Source organism: Chanos chanos, chromosome 13, assembly GCF_902362185.1.
Source record: "Chanos chanos chromosome 13, fChaCha1.1, whole genome shotgun sequence".
Classification (NCBI taxonomy): domain Eukaryota; kingdom Metazoa; phylum Chordata; class Actinopteri; order Gonorynchiformes; family Chanidae; genus Chanos; species Chanos chanos.
This window is the reverse complement of record NC_044507.1, coordinates 14,431,482-14,455,616: the sequence shown is the minus strand read 5'-3', so window position 1 is coordinate 14,455,616 and position 24,135 is coordinate 14,431,482. Positions and strand designations below refer to the sequence as shown.

Below are 24,135 nucleotides of genomic sequence, written 5' to 3'. Positions count from 1 at the left end.
CTAGCAGTGGGCTAAAGCAAGTTTGATTGTAATGAAGCTTCTTTCCTCATGTCACGCCTTAGTAATTTGTCTTCCCAAAAGATAACTTCTGCATTTTACTGAAACAACAGGCACTTCCACATATTTGGTGTGCGTGTTTTTGCTTACTTCAAGACTTTTGCCAAATGGAAACCTGTTTAATCAGAATTCAACAATAAATGCCTATAAACTGCTTTCATTTTTATGACAGTAGTGTCATTATTTTTTTGTTGGTATTCTAAAAAACAATTGAAGACATATTATGCACCGCTAGTAGGGTATTTCACAAAATAAAGCTTCTCAATCAGTTTGATGAGCATGTTGTCAATCAGATGTACAAAAAAACAGGAATCTTCCTCGATAACTTATTTTCATTGCACCCTCGTCATTGTAACGCTCCATTTTTAGTTAATTAAAGACTGTTTCGTTGTTAAGATATTTTATTTTGATTTTTAGACAGTTTATGTTCAGCTCCACCATATCATTGTCTTCTCTGAGCAGACCACGATGAACAAAAGAATGTCCAAACTTTCTACTCTTGTTTTCTTCCTAAACATCCTTCCTTAACAATAGAGATACATGACTTCTTGTACCAAACTCCAACATGCCCTTTACTCTATGCCCTGTTATCTGTTGCGAGCTGGACCCTTAACGGTACGACCCACATCAGAAGGTGCAATGTTACAAGAAGTTATTCAGGTACCAAGACACTACGGGTTATTGTGGCCAATGCACCCTCCAGGTAGTGTAACTCCAGAATGGCAAAGCAAAGGCAGTTGACGTAACAGTAGTGTACACTTCATTGTTTTTGATGCTTGTAACTAGTATATTTTCTAAGCTTGTGGCACAGGGTTGGGTTAAGGTTGGTCGTCTGTTCAATGAAGTTATACGAAAAAATCTCGACTCGATTCTATGCTCTCCAGTCGCTTCCTGTAGCAGGGAAAATGCGCAAAACGTACGCAGATATGACTGCCATAAGAAACTGACACAGGAGCAGAGAAGTTGGCGTTCAGAATGAGGAAGTACGCTACTGGCTGCATATGTACGTTTGCTATCTGGGTGATTGAAAGCAAATGATGGAGACCTAATACATTCATTATGATGACTCTGGATTAGCTCGGTCTTTGGCTCTTACGTAAGTATTGATTGAATGTACCTTAGCTGTAACATAACCCTGCCGTGTCATGTGGTACAGCGAGCCTGAACTGTGATTCTAATGTAATCTATCTAGCTAAGGGGTGTTCGACTGTTTAATAGAGGCCACATGATCATGATTGCCTTATATTCTCTGTCAGATACGATCAGATAAGAATGCTGAATTGCTCAGTGACATTTAATTAAGCTTGTCGTTTTATGTTAATCGGAACATGTCGGTACTTTGAGCTGTCCAGTGTTTCAGTGTACAGTAGTTTACTTTTCTAGCCACCCTCAGCATCCCTACAAAATCATTTCGCTATTAGCTGGGGAAGAACACACGTCACCACTCCAGAAGCAAGAGAATTTTGGCAGCATCGTACTCATGTCAAAGGATACATTTGTCCAGACCTAATTTGAAGGGTTATACAGTACGTCCTGTAGCTAAAACAAGATTCTGTGAAGACTAATGCTGTGCAGTGGCTAGTTGATTTCAGCATTAGTTGATCAATCGTAGATCAGATAACTATGTATGAAGACACTTCCCTCTTAGCGTGCATGATCTTATCTGTATGTGGCATCGGTTTAGACAGCGGGTGCCTGAAACTCGATGCTTCAACTCAGGGATGCCATATAGGAGTAAGTGATAGTACACATTCTCGCTTTGGTAGGCTCTATGTTAATGGTGTGATTCACGGAGTGATTGGCATGTTTCAGGACATTTAAGGAGATAACCGAAATTAACATGTTTTTTTATTAGTCGTCAGGTCTGTGACAGAAAATTGGTTTTAGGGGTCAAAATGGTTCATTTTTGTCCAGAGGTTTCAAGTATTGTCACTAATATCTAAGTATAAAAAGACCTTATTTTATGAGCCACCTTTATTCATGAGCAGTGGCCCCAGGGCACTGGAATGTACTAACTTCATTACCCAACAGACACTACTACTTGCCCTATTGACCCTCCAGTTTAGGATGGCTTTTTATCTAGGCCTCAAGGTAAAGCAGTTCAGTGAGATCTTTGAAGTTTTTTTTAGTCAATAAATGTTTCGTATGTTCTCATGTCCCTACACCTTATCTCTAAGCTGTGTTTTTAAAGATTATGCCTCTGTAGTCTCCATAATCTCATTGGTATGGATTTTGTCCTTTAAAATAAAGTGATTTCACATCATTTCGACGTCATGTTCATCAGTTCCATGATGACCATTCTTTATACTCTGTGTTCTACATGAGAGGTGGAATTCTGTTTCTGTGGATTCTGTAGTACGCAGTGCATTCCTCTGAGCACACACCTACAGTTTTTCGCTTTATTGCAGCATCATGTCGTTTATCTTAATGGAAGCTTGGTAACTTGACAATCATTCCACGAACTCATTCCCTAAAGGGGAGTGACAGTTTCACCTGCATTAGCATAAGTCTGAAAAGGAATACCTCAAAGCAATTCTGCTTTTGCTAACACTCACAGATGGTGAAGTTAACTTTTTTTTTTGTGTTCATTCATTTTTCATCGTTTGTTGGGACAGCATGAAAAAAAGAACACGAGAAGCTGTTAAGGTTGTAGAGCTAGCGACCCTTTGGACCTACAGTTAATCAATTGTAAGCTTCCTAGTGTAGGTAAAGTTCACAGGAGCTCTTATCCCCCTTAGTCACTGCTGTAAAGCATGATTTTGGCTCACAGAAGACTAAAGCTTTGCACTAAATGGTCTGGTAGAGAAACAGGCCTGTGTTTCTTATGTAAAGGAGTAAGATGACAGTTGGTCAGAAGTCAACAAGGAAGAGGAAGAAAGGTAAACAGTTTGTTTTTATGTGAAGAGAGTCGACCAAAGGCCTTTGGTTTCAGTTTGTTGAGTTTGTAGTGGTTGCACTGTAAAAAAGTTCAACTCAAAAGCTGGGCCCAAAACTTGAATGTACATACAAAATAGAAAAGCTGTGAAGTAAGTTGTATGATCATTTTTTGTTGACGTAATTTTTCGTTTTTATCATTGTGAATAAACCTAAGCATTTCTGGCTCCTCTTTGATGGTCTGAGCAACTGGTTTCTGCTCCGGAAGGATTTTATCCAAAGGTGCTCCTCAGTTGTGTTTGTAGATAAAGGTTTGGGTCAGATCTGTATTTGAATACAAACTGACCCAATTCCAATTCAGTTCGTGGAATCTGAATATGAGTTGGCACCAGTCTGTAGGATTTAAAATACGAGTTGCGGGAAATGGTTCAGTTCAATGAAATTCCAGATTGGTGAACAGTGTTATCTGCAGTTAAAACATATAAATGACCATTGATAAGAGTCATTCTGAGTATGCTTCTATATATTATTGCAGTATAGCTGTGAATGCTTTGATGACAAACTTTAATTGTGTTAAGAGTCATTGAATGAAGAACATGCCCATGCCTGGTATAATCAGAGGAAGCATATGCAAAATGTGTGTTTGTGTGTGTAAATATAAAGGGAAGACAACTGAAGGAGATGAATGGTTAATACCTGAATGTATATATACTGATATAGAACATATTGTGATAATACTGTGGTAGTGGTTGTCATTTTTGGTGGCCTATATCTTTGCCATTCTGTTAATGAGCCTATGGCAAGAAAACTGTCCGAGTCAGGGAGACAGCATGGCTGTTCTTTAATGCATATACTGCAATTATGAAATACACCAGTGTCCTCTGTCTTACATCTGAGCTCAGTCGACTTCAACTTATTCAGTTATCTTAAGTGTGCATAACAAGGAACTGGTGTTACTCAATGTTAAAGACAGTATTATAACTCTACGGTCACCTACACATAAAAAACAGGCTACCGCATTTTTGTTTCTTTTATTGTTTGACTGTGAATTTTAAATTTTGTTTTTGTTCGTTGCAGTAGTTAGGAATGTTTTAGCCAGACTGGGAGCCAAAATTGTGAGGACTTTCTCACTCATAGCAGACTGTGTGAGATGTAATAGATCAGAGGTGAATTCTCGAGTCTTCTCTGGTCTATGCTTGGTACTTTCAGTATTTCCTGATTTACCTGTTCACATTATACCTCCCTGTGTGGAGCTTAGAGGAGCTATAAGCCACTCCTTTCCACCACGTCAACACTACACCTGCTTCCAGGTTACTGACAAAGTACCTGTCTTTGGATCCTGCTCCTTAAACTCTTACCTGTGGTGAATCTATTCTGTGTTCTGGCAACTTCATGTTTGGGAACTTGTTTTCTGTAGGTAACTCACAGATATTTTTCAATGGGTCTGAGATGATTTTGAAATATAGCACCGTGAGTTAAGCACAGTTTGAAAATATGAGACATGTGTATTCTATGTCGCGTTTTCCACATTGCCTGTTGTCAGGGGGTGAAAAACGTTTTATTCTTGAAACTTTGATAAAGAAAAATGAGCAAGATTTTTGTGAACAATTAAAATATTACTTAAATATTCTTAGCTTACTCTGATGGCAAATCAGACTGCAGTAAGGAAACATATGGTCTTGCAGTCTGTGGGGGTGACACTGCATTGTAACTGGTACATTTTGTTTTGTGCTTGCAAAGAAGCAGTTAAGCCTGTAAAAGTAGTTTGCTGCACCCAAAACTTGAATGTACACACAAAAAAGAAAAGCTGTGAAGTAAGTTGTATGATTATTTTTAATTGACGTAATTTTTCGTTTTTATCATCGTGAAAAAACTTCAGCGTTTCTGGCTCCTCTTTGATGGTCTGAGCAACTAGTTGCAAGGCCAACAGGAGAGGCATGATTTGTTCTTCACTAAGGCCCCTGCTTGAGGTTTACATTAATAATGTCACTGACCACTGATCTTCTAAAGAGTCATTCTGTGCTTTCAATCAGTTCATACCTTTAATCACTACACTACACAGGGAAATATACAATAGACAGTTATAACACAAAACATGTTGAATTGATCACTCTTTCACGTTTGTGGCCTTTTAATGTGAATTATGTGATCATTTTTAGTATGAGCATGCTTCTATATATTATTGCGGTATAGCTGTGAATGCTTTGATGACAAACTTTAATTGTGTTAAGAGTCATTGAATGAAGAACATGCCCATGCCTAGTATAATCAGAGGAAGCATATGCAAAATGTGTGTGTGTGTGTGTGTGTGTGTGTTTGTGTGTGTAAATATAAAGGGAAGACAATTGAAGGAGATGAATGGTTAATACCTGAATGTATATATACTGATATAGAACATGTTGTGATAATACTGTGGTGGTGGTTATCATTTTTGGTGGCCTATATTTTTGCCATTCTGTTAATGAGCCTATGCCAAGAAAACTGTCCGAGTTAGGGAGACAGCATGGTTGTTCTTTAATACATATACTGCAATTATGAAATACACCAGTGTCCTCTGTCTTACATCTGAACTCAGTCAACTTCAACTTATTCAGTTATCCTAAGTGTGCATAACAAGGAACTGGTGTTACTCAATGTTAAAGACAGTATTATAACTCTATGGTCTTGCGAGTTCATATAATAGATAAATAGCTATTGAAATAAGGTGATATTTTTGAAGTCAACTTTAAAGCAGGTCAAAAAGTTATATTAATGAATCTGTTCTTTATTACAAATAGGCACTTACTCCAGTGAATTTCTGTGTTGGCCTGATCGTCTCTTGCGTGAAATACAAATACAGCACGTTGAAAACTGACATATAAAAAACAGGCTACCACATTTTTGTTTCTTTCATTGTTTGACTATGAATATTAGATTTTGTTTTTGTTAGTTACAGTAGCAGGGCGGCATGGTGGCGCAGTGGGTAGCACTGTCACCTCACAGCAAGAAGGTCTCGGGTTCAATTCCCGGCCGGGCAGCCAGGGTCCTTTCTGTGTGGAGTTTGCATGTTCTCCCACAGTCCAAAGACATGCAGGTTAGGTGAATTGAACACTAAATTGCCCCTAAGTATGATTGAGTGTGTGAGGACTTTCTCACTCATGAGATGTAATAGATCAGTATTTCCTGATTTACCTGTTCACATTATACCTCCCTGTGTGGAGCTTAGAGGTGCTATAAGCCACTCCTTTCCACCACGTCAACACTACACCTTCTTCCAGGTTACTGACAAACGTACCTGTCTTTGGATCCTGCTCCTTAAACTCTTACCTGTGGTGAATCTTTTCTGTGTTCTGGCAACTTCATGTTTGGGAACTTGTTTTCTGTAGGTAACTCACAGGTATTTTTAAATGGGTCTGAAATGGTTTTGAAATGTAGCACTTTGACTCAGAGTTTGAAAATATGAAAAATGGATGTTCTGTGTCATGTTTTCCACATTGTCTGTTGTCAGGGGAGAAAAAAACGTTTTATTTTTGAAACTTTGATGAAGTTTTTTTTTTGGAGAGTTAAAATATTAATTAAAATATTCTTGGCTTACTCTGATGGCAATCAGACTGCAGTAAGGAAATGTATGGTCTTGCAGTCTGTGGGGGTGGCACTGCATTGTTACTGGTACATTTTTTTTTGTGCTTGCAAAGAAGCAGTTAAGCCTGTAAAAGTAGTTTGATTTTTCATTCTCAGCTGCAGATATGGAAATGAACTACTGTAATGGTTTATATAGAGGGAACATTTATAAACAGAGGGATAACATGAAACACTTCGTGCAACGTATTATTTTTAGTTGTACTCCGCTCTTTTATGTGTTCCGAAGTAAAGATGGTCAAAGGAGGGTAAAGATGTAAGCAGACACTATATAAAAGCCTATATCTGGTGTTGTAAGCTCTGTAACCGATTTACTCATTTTATCATTCTAGGTCGCTCTGCCGCTACCTCCTCCATGCCTGTTTCTTCAGGCTATGCCCGTCTGGAGAAGAATGAACCCATGAACTCTTTGCGTATCTCTGTCGGAGGGCTCCCAATGTTGGCCTCCATGACTAACACCACAGACCCGCGCTTCCGCATCAAGTGGAAAGCCATTGTGGTGGTGACCACCACGTTGGTCGTGCTGCTCTTTATCTACATGCAATTGGGGTCTTCTCGGTCCCGACCCAGTGGCAAACACAGCTGGAGGTTCGAGCAGGCCGAATTAGCGGGGGAAGAACACTACAATGATACGTACCCTCTCAGTCCACCGGAGCGCACCTCACAAGGAACGCGCTATCGGATAGGAGTCATAGCCGACCTGGACACAAACTCACACAACGAGAAGAAAAAGACGTGGTTCAGTTACATGCAGAAGGGCTACCTTCTGGTGTCTGAAAGTGGGGATACGGTGGCTGTGGAGTGGGACCGGGAGAGAGTGGTGCTGGAAAGCCACCTGGCTGAGAAGGGCAGGGGTATGGAACTGTCTGAGTTAACAGTCTTCAATGGAAAGCTGTACAGTGTGGACGACCGCACGGGAGTTGTGTACCACATTGACGGCACCAAGGCAGTGCCGTGGGTCATCCTGCCAGACGGCGATGGCACTGTGGCCAAAGGTCAGTATTCTCAGCTTATACACAGCTGTTGCAATGAGCAAGTTTCTCCGCTCTCAGTGTAATACATGAAAATCCACACAGAGACATCCATAAGAGCTAAAAGACCTCACTCACTTTCAGCAGAAAGAAACATCTGGAGTGACTACTACAATATAAATACTAAGTGTGTGTAAGAAGTATAGTTTATACAATGCACACAGCCTATGACTGCGTAATTTGCCCTGAACTTCACTTTATGTCAAGGATCTGTGTTTTCCATTCTGAAACATTTTCCGTCCTCTTTGAACTTCTTTTGTCTTTCTCCTGTGCCAGGATTCAAGGCTGAGTGGCTTGCTGTGAAGGATGAGCATCTCTACGTTGGGGGGCTGGGGAAGGAGTGGACCACCACCTCTGGAGAGTTTGTCAATAACAATCCTGAGTGGGTTAAAGTGGTTGGTTTTCGAGGAGACGTCCAACACCAGAACTGGGTTCCTCAATACGAGTCTTTGCGGACTGCTGCCGGAATCAGTCCCCCTGGTGAGCACAGTGGAGAAAGTTCTTCCATTTTAATCTGGAGCTGCTAGTGCTCTTTCTACGCTCTACCATAGTATCAAGTTTTTTACCTGTTCATATGATGCTAAAAAAAAACATAATTTGTGACTATCTCTAATTTACTTGTTTTTGTGTTTCTTTTCACCTGAAATTCACTTACGGCATTGGACTTTTCTTCAGCATCATGTTCTTATGGTTCTTTGAAGCATTCTTCATTGTGCAGAGCTCAGTTGGACAGATTGATTATGGCTGATTTGTGCAACAAGATGTTTTACCGATTCCCATCCAATAATGCTGTTTCAAAAAAAGATATTTTTTCTCTTTCCAATCCCTCCATTTCCCGTGGCTCCACACAGGCTACCTCATCCATGAATCAGCGGCCTGGAGCGATACTCTACAGCGCTGGTTTTTCCTGCCGCGTCGTGCCAGCAAAGAGCGCTACGAAGAGACAGCAGATGAACGGCGCGCCACCAACATCATCCTCAGCTGTTCTCCGGACTTCAAGGACATTGTGACAAGTCGGGTGGGTGACCTGAACCCCACCCATGGCTTCTCCTCTTTCAAGTTCATCCCAAACACGGACGACCAGATCATCGTAGCTCTGAAGTCAGAAGAAGATGCAGGCAAGATAGCCACCTATATCCTGGCGTTTACCTTGGATGGGCGAATTCTGCTTCCAGAAACCAAGATTGGTGACGTGAAGTACGAGGGACTTGAATTCATATAGTGTCAAAGTAATGAACCAGAGACATTGAAATCAATTGTTTTGTTTTGTTTTTTCTTCAGGCTGTTCTTGATTTTCAGACCTAGATGTGGGCATTCAAGTCTCTCTAGGCTGAAGGAGCATGAAGGACTGACACTGGTCCTATCTGGTTTGTGATCATATTGATACTTTTAAGCTCCATGATTCCTGAAGCCAGTAGAATTGAATTATGCCTTTGGTTTAGCCTAAAGAAATAAACACACTGTTCTGCTCTTAATCTGTATGAAACCAAACTGTGCCCAGAGCTCACTTGAAGAACCCAGCCTTTGTGTCCTTTGTCTCCTATTTTTTTATTTTTTTTTTTTAATGAAGCATCCACAACTGTGACCTGGTATGGTCTCATGCCAGTATTGCACTGACTGCATTGTGAATGTATTGATTGTGTGAGAACAAGAAACCATAAAACACAGCTGTCATAGTCACAGCTGTTTTAGTCATTTTTGAACCTGCGTTAACTTTATTCTGAGCAATTTCAAATTTTCATGCAGCCGTTTTCTAAAACTCATGTCATTTCGCATGTCTCCTCTGATTGTTGTCTGCTCCCGGACACTTAGCTTTTTCTGATTAAAAAATGGCCAGTGTTTTAATACCACAAATTAAATTAAATTTGTTAATGATTTTAACTCCATTCTTTTTTATGGCATTGTACCTATTTATAGTTGGTCTCAATACATTTATGCGGTAGAGAAAACAAATCAAACCATTTTTTGGACAGTTATCTGAAGAGAAATGTGCATACACACTTGTTTTTGGGATGATGGCTCACTCTTGATGTCAAGTTTCATATTTGTCTGGTAGTTCTTCTTTACTCAATAAAGTCCTCATTCTCACTTTCATTTCATTGGGGTGGTCAGTTCTGCTGCCTGACAAACAAGGCCAAGGATAAACAGAGGTTTCAAATGTAAACTTGAACAATCGATAAGTGATACGAAAGCAAATAAATTTTTCTTCAAAACCCTCACCCTTTCCCTGTTACATGTTACATCTTGCGCAAGACTCTGGAGCAGCCCCATCCAGTTTTCTCTGAAGGTCAAACATAACTGCAGGTTATACTTTCTGTCTGTCTGTTGCTCCCCGTGCCTGTGTATAAGAGGTAGTGCAACTGAGAATTTTAGGAGGAGGGTTACACACCTCTGCAGGTTTTTGATGGTAAGAAATGGTCCAAAGATCAATAAAAATAACTGACAATGACCTGCTATCGGTGCTTATTTAATTATTGTTGCTCTTTTTACTGACTGAGGATTATTAGGGCGGCATTAATAATACATCTGTTTAAAAATATCTTTGTTTTGCCATGACTCTCTTCTGTGGAGAAGTTAAACTAAACATGTGCAAGTACATGTTTTATGGGGAACAGAAATGCTTGTTGAGTGTTCTGTAGCAGTTTTTCTGCATTTTGTTTTTTTAGTGTCTCTTGCAGTGTTGGAGAAGGGCTCTCTAAAATGTTCGTGTTTAGAACCAGTTCCTCTTTGGTTCTCCTGCTGTGCCTCCATGTCTTAGCAGTGTTCTCAGTGCGTCTGAATCTTTTTGGTGAGTACAGTAAAAATGAATGAGTCTGTATGTGCTGTATCTTTTACAGCTGGGCAGAAATATATGCAGTACTGATAGCAAACAAATCAGAAGAAGTCACATAAAAATAAGTAAATACAACATTGTGCATGCTCCGTTGACTCTTCAAGATTTTCTTTTAGGACAAAGGTCATAAAACCACTCTTTCCTGATCTGTCCAACAGGTAAGAGCCAGGAGGTTGTGGCCCAGGAGGGGGCGCTGCGACTCGTTGGAGGCAAACGCTCCTCAGAGGGCCGTGTGGAGGTGTACCATGAGGGAGAGTGGGGGACAGTCTGTGATGATAACTGGGATTTAAAAGAGGCACAGGTGGCCTGTCGTCAGCTGGGTTACCTCGGGGCAGTTTCAGCTGAAGTAGCAGGGAAATATGGAGAAGGTGAGTCTCTCATAATATATATATATATATATATATATATATATATATGTTTTCCTTACTGCTTTATCAATAATGTGATTAGCCAAAAGAAAATTCTCTACCTTTTTCTTTCCTCTTCTGTATCTTCTGTGCCTACTCCCATGTCCTGTTTGTGATTTTTGTCAACCTGTTTTGCATGCCAATATCTGCATGATGTGTTTTAGGCACTGGGAAAATCTGGCTGGATGATCTAAACTGTCAGGGAACAGAGAGCTCCTTGTCCAGATGTGCTTTCAAAGGCTGGGCCATAACTGACTGCTCTCATAAAGAGGACGCTGGGGTAGTTTGTGAGACTGGTAAGACCTCCACAGGATCTAAGTGGAACTGCACAACCCATTACTCTGTAATGAAGAAACCCAGTTTTTTTTTCTTTCCATCAGCTCGTCTTCTGTGCTTGTTATTCATTCCCCATCAAGAAGTTCATATAGCTTTTATTGAAACAAATTTTTGTGTAATAATCACTTTATACTTCCTCAATCACTGAAGCTGATTGATTCATTACTACATAAAAAAGCACACATGATAGCCACTGACACTGTCATGAGTTCAGTTCAGTTTCACCAATCAGTACCACAGACAGTGAGGAGATGTTTTGGGGAATGTGTTCATTTTTCATTATTCATGGTGGTGGGGTTAAGATTAAAAAGCCTCAAAATGGGAAAAAATACCCTACACAGATCATATGGTAGGAGAAAGTCTGGACACCTTATCCATAATTTCTTCCTCCATATAATTACATGAACGCCTTTGTTTTGAGGATTGGCAGACATTTACACCGTAAACAAAATGCATTTATTTAATGAAAATTCTATATGAAAACATATTGTATATGAATTTGTTCATTGGAACATTTGTCTCTAAATTAGTCATTTAATTTTGCTTGATATTATTCCATGTATTTTTTTTTTTTTGTTTCTACTTATTTTTTATAGGTGAAGAACCAGGCGGTGATCGTGAGTATTCACTGGACCACAGTCTAGGTCTGTCAGAGGAGCTTGGGGCCCTTTTCGACAGTGGTGAAGGCTGTGACTTCCACATCATCATCACTGGTCCCGGCCAGAACGCAGATGTAAAAGAACAGAAGATCTGTGTCCACCGCTTAATTTTATCTCTCTATCCCCAGCTCAAAATCACAAACTCCAGCAGTTTCACAGTGGAGAGCAGTGAGGCTTGTCACCCTCATGTCTCCAGCTTCATCAGGTACACCCATTAACACCACCTCTAAGACCTGTTTAACAAACACAGTCACTTACATCCCACAACAAACAGAGGGTTTTGTAGTGTTGGCCAAGGAATAGCATACTGTATTCCTATAAGATGGTTAAGAAGGACAGATGAGCCACAGATGTTTTATTAGAGTAAAAGAGATAAACATGCATAAGCTGTTCACAGTGGCTTTTTGAGTCTGTCACTGAATGAAATAGTCCACAAACCTGCATTAGTGTCCAAGACCCAACAGCAGAACAAGAACAAGAGATATGAAATCTGTGCAGATTTAATATTTAGTTCTTAACATCATACACAGGTCCAGCAACAGAATTAAAAAACATCTACAAAAGTAACTGCATACGTAAATGTTAAACACGTATCAATGATGGCAAGTGTGATATGTAAAGAAAATGAACAGAACAAATAACTGTAAGAAACACTCTACTCCAGGTACCTGTACTCTCGCAAGATTGATGTCACCCTGTCATCTGCTCAGTGTTTCCATCAGCTGGCCTATGTCTTCGGAGTGAGGCAGCTTCTGGAAGAAGTGGGCAGGGTCTTTACTTTGCTGCTTCCAGAGGACAGCACCTTCAGTACCCAGGTGTCTCTGTACGAGTATTCTGTTCGCACTGGGGACCTGGTGCTTCAGGAGAACTGTCTACAGTACCTCGCTTGGAACTACGAGGCCCTGATAGACTCAGCTGCTGGGAACGAGATGTCTTTGCAATTGATGGAGGCTCTTCTGGAGCGCTCAGATCTGGTGGTGAGAGATGAGGGTTACCTCCTGCAAAGCCTAGAGTCTTGGATTCTGGCAAGGGACAGCACGATCAGTCTTGAGGAACAGAATTCCCTTCTGCGGCACATCCGCTTCCCAATGATCCCCGCCGACAATCTGTACGATCTTCAGTTTACTTCCAAGTTGTATGAAAGTCAAGAGGCTTTCTATCGTGATGGCATGCTGCAAGGTTTTCAGTTTAATGCTCTCTCTTTCTCCAAGCTGAGGAAGCATGTGGACAATGGGACAGAAGAGTTTCTGCCAAGGGTATACACAGCTGATCCATGGAGTGTCACCCTTAACACCACCACTCGCAACTGGAATCCCGGATACGGGCATTATGACTACAGATACAACTATGGCATAACTCAGTCATTCACAACACCTGCCTTTAACACCATGATTTTTAAGTCCCGCACAATCAGCTGGTATGCACAGGTTTTTCTTAACAAGTACGAGTGTTCACAGCATGGCTTTATATGTGACTCTGTCCCCGCAGCCCGTCTGTACCCACAGAGCTCTGTCTCTCAGTACAGTAGCAGTATCCGCTTCAGCAACAGACTGCTTCTGAGGTGTGGAGATAACAAAGTTTTCCACGTCCAGGATTTCAAAAACAACGTGGCCGTGGTCCCCACAAATGACAGCATGGCCATGACTAACCCATGCCCTGACGCATACAGCTTTCGCTTTGTTGTGCGTCCAGAGTATATCTGACAGTCGTAACTTTGTCTGTGTCAGATGTTAGTCTGGTAGATGCTTATCATCCTTATGATGATTAGTTAAATCATTGATTCCTTTTACTGAATCTTTTCAAGATCCTGAGCATATCATACACGAGATTGATTTAGTTTAACAACAATATATTTTGAAATCTTTTGTCCAATTTCAGTTGATTTTGTTTTTGAAGCAAGAGCTTCAAAAAACAGAATCTGAATACTCAAACATTTACCCTGCAATGTGGTACTTTTAACAATGCTTACAAATGAATAAACCTGTCTCTCAAAATCTTGTTGGTCTCACTGTCCCAGTAATGTTTCTGCACCTTTGTAGGATTTGACTTGTTTACATTACTACATTCTGCAGTTTGTCCACTAGAGAGAGCTCAGAGACAGTTTTCTTCTGAGCCACAATACAATAAAGTCCTCTGTGTGGTATCTGTGGTGTTCCCATTATCCTCTCTCAACCCGCTCATCTTGTTAGAATTCTCTTTTGAAACCGAGACACATATCATCAAAATGCAAAATGAACAAAACCTGATGAAGAAAAACCAAAACATTTCATGAGAAATTTTCTTCTTTATATATATGCAGGGTCAGACTCCTTGTGCCAATATTTCTTGTGTTATGATGAAACTTCTAGACTTGATCCTCAATAATAAATACCATTGAGAGTTAGGACAACACACATGACTTATGGACATTAAATATTATGATTAACATGATTACCATGGTTATAAAACTTTAATTTTGTCAGGATTGCTTTGAATTAAATACCACTGATCAAACAAGAACAATTTTCAACAGTTCTATCAGGTATTCGTCCCTCAGTACCATCCTATGTTTGGGAAACTTTGAAATCAGCAAGTAAGTGACTTAGAGTAGACAACATAAATCTTGATTTAACTGTGCACACATGGCAAAAATGGACCCAATGAATGGAAGTCCAGAAAGCCCATAAATTGAGAGGTACATGATAGGGGATAAAAAGCATCAATTATGTGTAAATTATTTAGAGTCTGTAGTCATTAATAGAGCTCGAATCCTACTTGAACAAGAAAGATTTTGAAAATGAGGTGACAATATGTTTATTCTAAATGTATTAAATCATCATATTGATTGCGAAAATCTCAGGATAGTGGTAACAAACAACAAGAGAGCATGTCAGCAAGTCAAACATATCCTTAAGATAGAAAATTCCAGAATTCCCAAGTCTACCAAGAATGAGAAACTCCAAGGACAGTCACCGTATCTGTCTCTGTCATTCCTGTCTCCAGGCCACAGGGCTCAACAATTTGTCTGGGCTTGTGCAACTTTACTTATGAACTATATGCCTGACGACTCACAGAGGTTTCAACCTGAGGTAGTTTATAAAATGTACGGGAACTATTCCACTGAAATAGTAACATAATTGATGACAAATAATGACATAACTAACAAAACCCAAAGTATTGTTAACACATAAATGAGTCACAAAAAGCAAAAATGAAACAAAGGTCGTGTCTGTTCTGAATAATATGCTGGTTAAAACGAGTATTTGCTTTAAATGTTTGCAGTGTCCCTCTGCTGTGTCCAAACACGCTTGTCTAGCCAAAACTCATGCAATGCTGGGACATGTTATAGCACCTGATTATCAGTGAGACAGCTCTATCTCACACTGTGGTTACACAATGTAAACATTCCTTTTCCTGAAAAGGAGAGTACACTGTCTGCTCATTCTCACATTAAAACAGCTGTTCCGAACACCCGCTTGCTACACATGTATTTCATGACCTCGTGCTACATTGTAACCACTGACTGAGTAGAAATTATGACATTGTTACCATTTCATTATTAAATGTAAAATGGGATTACAATGTGACCAAATAAATTTACATAACAGTTTCTTTGATGATATCTAGGTATTGTGGGAATAAGCAATTGTTTTAAGTTAGTTGTTGTTGTTATAGATGTCTATGCACTGAGAACAGCATCATTCATTTTCTTGCGAATTAAAGTTACCCTGTTGTTTGCATTAACTGTTGGACTGGTGGACGGAAATATGGAAATTTCCACTAGTGTACAGTTGTAATCAGAAATATTCAGAAATATTAGATTTTTCATTTGAACTCAAAGTTAAGTTAATTTATGTTCTCAAAATAACTCAAATATGATTCAATAAATATTTTTTTGTTCTTTAAAGAGTCTATTTGGAATATATTTTCATTAACCTCAAATCACATCACTATAACATCTTTTGAGGTCAGGGGGTTGAATATTTCTGATTGGAACCATACATATTTTACTTCTGTGTCAGAAGGGTGACTCAATTCTGAGTAAGTCTTTGATAAACTGATATTACAGCATGATGGGCTTTTTCATCAGACAACATGTTTTCTAGATCACAGAGAGATTCTAAGTTTTTGACATTTTTTCATGATAAGACAATTGTTCACTGAACAGAATACAAAACACAGAGACTGACAGCCTAAAATGGGCTGCTGCTTTCAGCATGTAGGTGGAAAGTATCTAAAGATACAACTGTTATGCGCTCTGGAGACAGAATGTCTTCATTTTCAGAGCTGATTAGTATGCTTTTGCTGTCATTTACTGACCCATCTACAAGTTAGAAAAATCTGTACATTAACTCTACCAGTCAATAGGACTTACAGCTTCACAGAGGTAAATACATTTCTCACAGGAGAACCAATTACAGTTACTCTTTTCCGTGTATACTGTTAAGCAGTAAATCGTAAAACAAAATCATTTGCCCATACCAATAAGGCAAATGATGAAATTAAGAGTATCACAAGAAGCAAGATTTCTTAATATCTACAAAATTTATTTTCAAAATATTAACACATTTCTTTGAAAAAAAACCCAAACAAACAGATTCTATAGTACTGTTTACTATATATGTATCGTACAGTTTATTGCCACTGTATATTGAGTTATTTATTCATTTTTTATTCACATTAATGTGAATTTCTGAAATACTTGGCAGTCAGTAGGTTTTCTTTTCCTCAGCCACATGAAAGCATGGGAGACATGCTGAGAGGTTTACAGTGGGCTCTGGATTGCAGGGCAGGAGCTTCTGGAAAATTTTTGAGGAAGCCTCCAAGAAACCGTATAACACATCATCAGAGAGCTGGGTGTTTCAACAGGGGTCGGAAGACCGCGGCTGGATATAGACACATCTGGGTTTTTTCCCCCTTGGTCTACAGTGAGAATAGCGTAGTATTTTCTTTACTTTCTATCTTTGAATGTGTCATTTCCTTTCATTTGTTTTCATTTGCCTCTCCCATCTCCCACCCCAACCTTTCACTTAAGCCCACTCCCTGCTGCGGTCTTGTGCAGCTAATAGTGGGGAAGATTTTCATTTCAAAACTATTACTTCATTATTCACCAAAGAAAAGACATGCGGTAAATAATTGTTCATAGCAATGAGTCATTTCACTTAGTCTGTTTCGGTAATGTCCTTTCTTTGTATTTTCCTGCGAAATGTCTGTACTCTCTCCTTCAAGTCTTAATATGTCTTCTTATCTCTATGTTCTGTGTATGTTTTAAGCCCCTACTCCATGTGAAGATGTAGTCTGCTGTGTTGTGCTCAAGGGAAAAAGCAATCCAGCAAAAAAAAAAAAAAAAAAACTCTAAATGTGTGGAAATATTTGATGGAGATTCCAGACTGGTCAGGGCCAGCAGCCAAATATGATGTCAGCGATGCGGACAAGGCGACCACGGCAAAAATCACAGATATGGATATATAGATATATACATATGCTTTTTTATTTACCTCTTTATCTTTATACAGTTCGATTACTGAGGATAATGAGGATAATTACTCCACTTCCATATCAGTGGAAGAATACTTGCCGAGTTTTCTCACGGATCGTTATTTGTATTCGATAAACATGGACAGTGACGAAAACTGACACAAAACCACATGTGTGTGGAACAGTGGGCATGGTTGGGAAGGTAAGGAGATTTCCCTGCAGGGCGAATTTAGGGCATATTGAATCTATTAAGCTTAATGGGATGATGTCATACCTTCCCCCAACTCTCCTCATCTCCATCTTTATTCAATTCCATGGCCAAGCTGTGTCACTAAGTCCTGTGCTGGCCACATAAATTTATCAGTGGCCACCGTTTTGTTGTCTTATCGGGCTCTCTTTCCTCTGTTTCATAATACATACGTGAATACCAAAGTGCAATGACACTGCAAAGACGTGACCGTGAAATGAACCAGTGAAACTGTGGCATTTAAGACATCTCTTTATTCAGTTGCTCCATCAACTGAAAACCCAAAATGTTTATCTACGTTGATTGAGAGGCAAAATATCATTGCGATATAATGAGAACTCATTGAAGCACCCTCAATTAGTCACATGTTGAAGCAATTTTAATGTCGTCTTTGTCTGTATTGTGATATAATGTTGACTCACACCTTACCGTGTACACTCGTCACACAGCAGAAATCTTTACACAGATCACAGAACGATCGCCTTGCAGTTCCCCAATGACTCTGAGGGAGGGGCCCACTCGCAGCAATAAAATGCAGCTGTTCAGTCAGACGGTACAGATCTACCCAGAGTTCCTACTGGAGACAGTGCTGGCCTAAAATAGGTACAGTTTTGTGAACTTTGTGCGTTCTCTTCTGTCCGTTCTCGTTTTCGACTTATGGTAATCAAATTACATTTTTGTACCGTTTCATTTCTTTCTGGAACTTTAGAGTGTTGTTCTTTATTTTGTTTCTGAGATCATATTTCCAGTTTGTCGCCAATTGTACTTAATTTTCTAAAAAAAACCAGACAGAAAACCGGTCACAAATGACTAACCTGGGCATTAGTTTTTCTGCTACATTGCTCGTGATACTCCTTTGGCGAGCGGAAGATTTTGCAGAGGCTTGCAGCTGCTCCCCTGCACATCCTCAACAGGCATATTGCAATGCGGATGTTGGTAAGGAATTTCTCATCTTTATCGTTAAGTGTAACCATACATGTACTGTAAATTAATCCTTCTAGAGCGTAATCGAAGAAACTAACAAAATCTTAATATTTGATTTGATTCTTGGAGTGAGTTGCCTGTTGCAGCTAAGGTCTTGTTCAAGACGTTGCTATTCTGGAGTTATTGTAAATTGCCTTGAATTACACTACAGCAGTGAAATGGAGAAGTAAGACCTCTCATTTGTGTTACAGCACAGACAGCTCGGAGTTCTAGGCATATTTTGTAATTTCCCTGTTCACTTCTTGACACATTTCCCTTTAAATGGTTGTGTTTGCAGCAGGGGTCTGCCTTCAGGCGCTTGGCAATAGCAGGAAGAGATGACAGTTGGCCTGTGATGTTTTAGGATAGCATTAGAGAGCATCAACACATCAACATAGCGCTAGTGTTAAGAAGTGTGATGTCCACTTCACTGTGTCAAAGGAATGTGGACAGATTGGCCTTAGATATGACAATAGTAAGGCAACATACAGTTAGTGCTGGCACTAGGCTTGCACTGATTTTGTTGTCTAACGGTCTTAATTTGGTATGCAAAGACTCTACCAGGTTTACCTTGAATCAGCCCATTCCTACCCAAAACCTATTTCCAAATGTAATTAAACAAGAGATGTAGTCTGCCGAAACTATGGGGAACAACCACAACAACAACAAACTTATCCTTTTGCATGTACCCTAACCTACTGGTAAAAAAATGTGAGTCACAAGTGAGTTACTATTCAGTTTTTAATGAAGGATTCCAGTTGTCCGAAGTTGTGAATATATACCGAATGTTTCCAAGTAATACTCTATGTTCCTTCTGTCAGGTAGCTCTCTTTATGTTCTCTTTTTGTTTAAGTTTTCTTTAGACTTAATGCACAATAGTTCACTCCACCTGAGATGATTCACATGGATGGCTTGAAAACCTCATTTCAACAAATATGAAGGATACACTTAAGTGTAACTTAAATACACAAAACACCCTTTCCTTTGACTGTTGTCAGGATTCGTCTGGCTTCACTATCCCTTGCTATTTCCACTAAACTGCTGGTTTAGCCCATGACGTGGACAGGGGAAAAGATACACACATGGCTATGTCACTGCACTGTATGCAGATAAAACAAGGAGACAGCTTTGACAGAGAACTGGAAAGGAAAAGTATTCATTTCAATTTTGGTATAAGTGACTACTTATGTCTGACATATATTAAGAGAAAGTCTCTTGCTTGTGTCCAGACTCAATATATAAACAAATCCAAATGAGAACTTTAACAGGGACTGGCTTGTCTTACAGAGTTGGTGTTAGAATATGTCTTGGCTTGTTGGAGTGCTTTTTCATTTTTCAGTGGACTGGTTTAAATGGAGGACTGTGAGAAGGACCATGGAGGACTCCATATTAAGTTTTGTGTTCTAGATGTGGTAATATTCTAGATGTTTTGTGTTAAGTGTGGTAATGTTTTGTGTTTTAGATGGGTTCTAGATGTGGTAATCACTGCACCTAGGTAAAAAGTGTGTTTGAGTTTATGATGTCTGTATGGTTTATGGCAGTAAACTGTACCCCGCCAAAGTTGGAGAGAAACTTGTCAGATCAACTTTGCAGCTTTGATGTAACATTTCAGGGCTCTGACAAGTTATGATCCTGTTTTGTTTTCTGGGGGGTTTTATATAGATATCAGTGGGTTGTTTGGATGACTAAAAGTATCATTAAAATAATTTTCTTCCTGAATGTGAGGTAGAGATTCAAGTCAACCACAACATAAGGTTATACTGCCTTGGGCCTTTCCTGTTTCTGAGTCTGTCATAACCAAGTAATTTAAGGAGGAGGGTCTTGTTCAGGGCACTGAAGGCCATTTACTGGTTTTGACAAGGACAGAAAGACTCTGGGAATGAGTACTTAGCTATATTTGTCTGTATGGTGTAAATTCTTTCCAAAAAATTCACTTTAATGCCAAACATTTTTGTGCCCTTGGAATAACACCGAATTATACAATATGGGTGTTTTCCTCTCTGAGTGTTTGCTCATCAACCCTTCAGTTGCATCTTTCAATAATGTAATTTTATTGCAGCACCACAGTGGAAAAAGCATTGCTTCATCCACAAACCTCAATAGCCCCTGGTCTTTCATCAGTCTACCATCTGGTCTATCACTTTCATATGATGTGGTTTTTCTGTGGTGTTTCTAACACAGTTTTATATTTTGGACAACTAGATTGGTTTGTAAATACAGTTAGCTGCAATGACAAAGCACCATGACCATCCGACCACTAGGGTTTTTTTGTTTAAAAATTAGTCATTGTGACAGGACATTTCTTTATACAGCAAAAGGGTTTTCCATGTGAATTTAAGAGACCTGGACAGGGACTTACTTCATCATGACCTTCTTGCAAGGAGGAGTTTTTTGCACAAGTCATCCTTCACTGCCAATTATATTCTGGATTATCATTGTGGTTACAGTTCAGTAAAAACCAGTATGTGCCACACAATTTAGTGGTGGTGTGTCAAAAGAGCTAGTATAAGCTTTTTACTGTAAGTTATGTAGTACATTGTACAAAAGCTATTGTAAGCTTTAAGTTAAAAGGTAGAAAAGTTCTCAATGGACAACGGTGACGTAAAAGTAATTTCTTAGCATTGCATATTTACATCTTTCTTAAGAATGGTGTTATTAATATATATTTGTTAAGACTGACAAACTTCATCAGACTAAGCAGATAGTACCTTTTCACTGGTATCATTTGTAGTTCTGCAATGTAACTTACAAATTAAGTCCACTCTATCTACCTTTTCTTCCATACTGAAATTGTCCTACATCAAAAACGGACAAGTTTGTTTAAAGAGCAGAGTCTGCTGTACACCATTGTTATTTTGTGAAATGAATGACACTGGAGACGACTCAGAAAAGGGGGAAGAATGTAGGTTAACAGCTGAGGAGAGAGAAGCTCTGCAGGGTTTAGACTCCAGAGTAGGGCATGAAGCCTCATTATTCTGGACATGCACACTGCCAAAGTTAGACATATTAACTGAAGTGAGTGGATAAGAATATAAATGTCCTTTTGGCACAGTCATACCAACAACGCTGCCCATTGGTCAAAAGGACTTTTTTTTTCCATCTCTTGTATTTAAACCGTGGTTGACAAATCATTTTTTTTTTGTAAGTATAGATGCAGGAGGACATGACATCTGAGTGTAAGAAAACACTTCCAACAGATAAATTATCTTTTGAGTTTCAAAGGTTTGCATTGCTTTTGCATGTGAACATTAACAGATGATCTACTGCAGCTGAATTATGTTGTCAGTGACTTGTTCATTTTATATACAAAGCCACAGAATTTCAAGTACTGAACTGAAATGCACTGTGATCACATAAAATTCATAGATCATTGCTGCACATGTGTGGAGAATTTCACATGACCTACTTTACACAGCCGTAAAAGTGGCCTGCGCTTGATTGAGGAGAAAAGATTCTGCACACGCAGGAAAGAGAGGTTACCACCAATCCTCTTGTAACGTAAGGATTTGGAGAGCTTCCCTTCCTTTCCTCCTTCCTGCGCCCCCCCCCCCCCCCCCTCCCCCCCCCATACCTGGAGTAGAAACAACACTAGCTCTGTGTGCCTGAGCTTTACCTCGGAATGGAATGAATGTGTGGAAGAAGAGAGTCTGTGATTAAAACAGTATAAAACATTACCACTCTGTGTGTGCAGTCACTGATGAGTGTAGCCTGCCTGATCTCAGTCTAGGCTCCCCTGAGTGTAGCTGGCATTCTGAATGTGTGGCCTGGAGAAAAGACTCTCTGTGCTGCAGTTTGAGTTTGTGTAAAGCATGTATGGGCTCTCTGAGAAGTACCAAGGTCACTGAATAGTCCTGCGCTCTCCCTCTCTCTCTCATTCTCTCACCCTCTCTCTCTCTCTCTCTCATTGTATGTTCTTCAGGAAGTATTTATATGGTCACATGCTTAACACTGTATTTGTGTGTTTGGAAACATTTACTTACCTTTAACTAAGGTTCCTCTGGAACAGTGTCAGAACCTGTTAAAATCTGGGGCATTAATGTAATGAAATCTGTGGAAATCCATGGAAAAGAAATCTGTAGAAAAGGAGTGGGGTGAAGGGGTCCAAACAGACTGTTTTAGTGAGACTGCTGACTGACTTCCTGCATGTCAGGCTGGGAGCCTGGCAACAGGCAGAGCACATTCCTTTCACTGGTTGCTGCTAATGAAATACTCATGTTTGTGTTAGAAGATTTCAAAACCAAAGCATTTTTGATCTTTTTTTTTCTTCTTTTTTACCTCTCATTAGTTATCAGAGCTAGGGTGACTGGAGTGAAAGAGGTGAATTCAGGTAATGACGTCTACGGCAATCCAATCAAGAGGATGCGGTATGACATCAAACAGATCAAGGTAGGTGGAAAAGCAACACTGAACTGAAGACCATAGAGCTTATGAGAGACATACTGACTAAACCGTTGGTGGTACTGAACGAGGATGTAGAGAATTTCCCTGAACACTAATATCATCCCCTTAGATGTTCAAAGGCCCGAATCAGGACATCGATGCCATCTTCACTGCACCTTCCTCTGCTTTGTGTGGAGTGAGGCTTGCCACCAATAACACGGAATACTTGATTACTGGTATGTTTTTTAGAGACATTCATTTTTACACTGATAGGTTATCCAGAGAGTAAAATGATTTGACGACTCCACAAAAAAACCCCCCCAAAAAAACACAGTAGTGTTCTCAGTTTAGCATTGTTTAGTATATCACAGAACAGAAGTTCTCCAAACTCCAGAAACATAGGGAAATGGAACTGACCTATTTTTCCTATGTAGTTTTTAACCAGCCTGTTCACTGCAGGTAAACTGGAATCTGACGGATCCATGCATGTCACTTTGTGTGACTTCATTGAATCCTGGGATTCCATGAGTCTAACACAGAAAAAAGGTTTGACTGAGCGCTATGAGATGGGTTGTGAGTGCAAGGTATGGAACTGACTTATCAAATGTGAAGTGCATGGAAGTGACTTAGCTCTTGAGTTATACTTTTAAAATGTTTGTGACAAAGCTTTGAAGTAATATGATTATTTTTAGTGTTCACATCAGAACTATGTAGTTGTGTGTTTATTTAAATTTTTTGGAAACTGCAGTATTGAGCACATAATTCATTCTCTCCCGCTCTCTCTCTCTCTCTCTCTCGTATTGCTTTGTCCAGATCATCCGTTGTTCCTCCATCCCCTGTTCTATCAACAACCCAAATGAGTGTCTATGGACAGACTGGATATTGGATTCAAGTGTCAAGGGACACCAGGCTCAGCACTACACCTGTATCAAGAGGAACGATAATTCCTGTTCCTGGTACCGTGGGATAGCTCCACCAAGCAAAGAATTCTTGGACATTGAAGACCCATAATTCTACATCCAACCAAATGCACATTTGGGGATTTTTTTGTTACTGTTGTTGTTGTTGTTTTTTTTAGAAAACCTTTACATACCACAATATCTAAAAATCTAAAAAAAAAAAAAAAAAAAAGAAAAGAAAAGAAATAACCACACTATGATAATTTTACTGTAATTCAGGCTCTAGAACAAAAGTAAAGACACTTATTACCAGATCAAATGATGAATGATAATATGAATTAGTCCATGTGTCTCAGCATTATGAGGAAAGCACT

General features: G+C 39.5%; 3 protein-coding genes across 4 annotated transcripts; all 3 read left to right on the top strand.

Moving 5' to 3' along the window:
- The first annotated feature begins 1,080 nt into the window (after positions 1 to 1,080).
- On the top strand, positions 1,081 to 9,674 carry cant1a (calcium activated nucleotidase 1a). Of its 2 annotated transcripts, none has more exons than XM_030790672.1 (4): positions 1,081 to 1,153; positions 6,882 to 7,544; positions 7,857 to 8,060; positions 8,432 to 9,674. In XM_030790672.1, exons 2-4 carry the CDS (start codon positions 6,905 to 6,907, stop codon positions 8,800 to 8,802), a joined length of 1,215 nt encoding a protein of 404 aa, XP_030646532.1. In that variant the 5' UTR covers positions 1,081 to 1,153; positions 6,882 to 6,904; the 3' UTR covers positions 8,803 to 9,674. The 2 variants fall into 2 exon arrangements, with proteins under 2 accessions (XP_030646532.1, XP_030646531.1); XM_030790671.1 differs by lacking the exon at positions 1,081 to 1,153 and adding an exon at positions 2,822 to 2,936.
- Positions 9,675 to 10,245: 571 nt separating this feature from the next.
- LOC115826949 (galectin-3-binding protein A) lies at positions 10,246 to 13,813 on the top strand. Its single transcript, XM_030790900.1, has 5 exons — positions 10,246 to 10,368; positions 10,572 to 10,781; positions 10,985 to 11,116; positions 11,753 to 12,020; positions 12,480 to 13,813. The coding sequence occupies exons 1-5, from the start codon at positions 10,281 to 10,283 to the stop codon at positions 13,516 to 13,518; spliced, it is 1,737 nt and encodes a 578-aa protein (XP_030646760.1). The 5' UTR covers positions 10,246 to 10,280; the 3' UTR covers positions 13,519 to 13,813.
- A 4,512-nt stretch (positions 13,814 to 18,325) lies between these two features.
- On the top strand, positions 18,326 to 23,873 carry timp2b (TIMP metallopeptidase inhibitor 2b). The gene is made up of 5 exons (XM_030790438.1): positions 18,326 to 18,455; positions 22,768 to 22,868; positions 22,993 to 23,098; positions 23,322 to 23,446; positions 23,676 to 23,873. The coding sequence occupies exons 1-5, from the start codon at positions 18,326 to 18,328 to the stop codon at positions 23,871 to 23,873; spliced, it is 660 nt and encodes a 219-aa protein (XP_030646298.1).
- Positions 23,874 to 24,135: the final 262 nt, after the last annotated feature.

What these genes read in the sequence shown, in the direction of transcription:
- cant1a (XM_030790671.1), top strand. Translation starts at nt 2,897, where the DNA reads ATGACAGTTGGTCAGAAGTCAACAAGGAAGAGGAAGAAAG. An exon ending in AACAAGGAAGAGGAAGAAAG is followed by an intron (nt 2,937 to 6,881) that starts GTAAACAGTTTG and finishes TTATCATTCTAG; the next exon opens with GTCGCTCTGCCGCTACCTCC. An exon ending in CGATGGCACTGTGGCCAAAG is followed by an intron (nt 7,545 to 7,856) that starts GTCAGTATTCTC and finishes CTCCTGTGCCAG; the next exon opens with GATTCAAGGCTGAGTGGCTT.
- LOC115826949 (XM_030790900.1), top strand. Translation starts at nt 10,281, where the DNA reads ATGTTCGTGTTTAGAACCAGTTCCTCTTTGGTTCTCCTGCTGTGCCTC. An exon ending in AGTGCGTCTGAATCTTTTTG is followed by an intron (nt 10,369 to 10,571) that starts GTGAGTACAGTA and finishes TCTGTCCAACAG; the next exon opens with GTAAGAGCCAGGAGGTTGTG. An exon ending in AGCAGGGAAATATGGAGAAG is followed by an intron (nt 10,782 to 10,984) that starts GTGAGTCTCTCA and finishes GATGTGTTTTAG; the next exon opens with GCACTGGGAAAATCTGGCTG.
- timp2b (XM_030790438.1), top strand. Translation starts at nt 18,326, where the DNA reads ATGACTAACCTGGGCATTAGTTTTTCTGCTACATTGCTCGTGATACTC. An exon ending in CACGGAATACTTGATTACTG is followed by an intron (nt 23,099 to 23,321) that starts GTATGTTTTTTA and finishes TGTTCACTGCAG; the next exon opens with GTAAACTGGAATCTGACGGA. An exon ending in AGATGGGTTGTGAGTGCAAG is followed by an intron (nt 23,447 to 23,675) that starts GTATGGAACTGA and finishes TGCTTTGTCCAG; the next exon opens with ATCATCCGTTGTTCCTCCAT.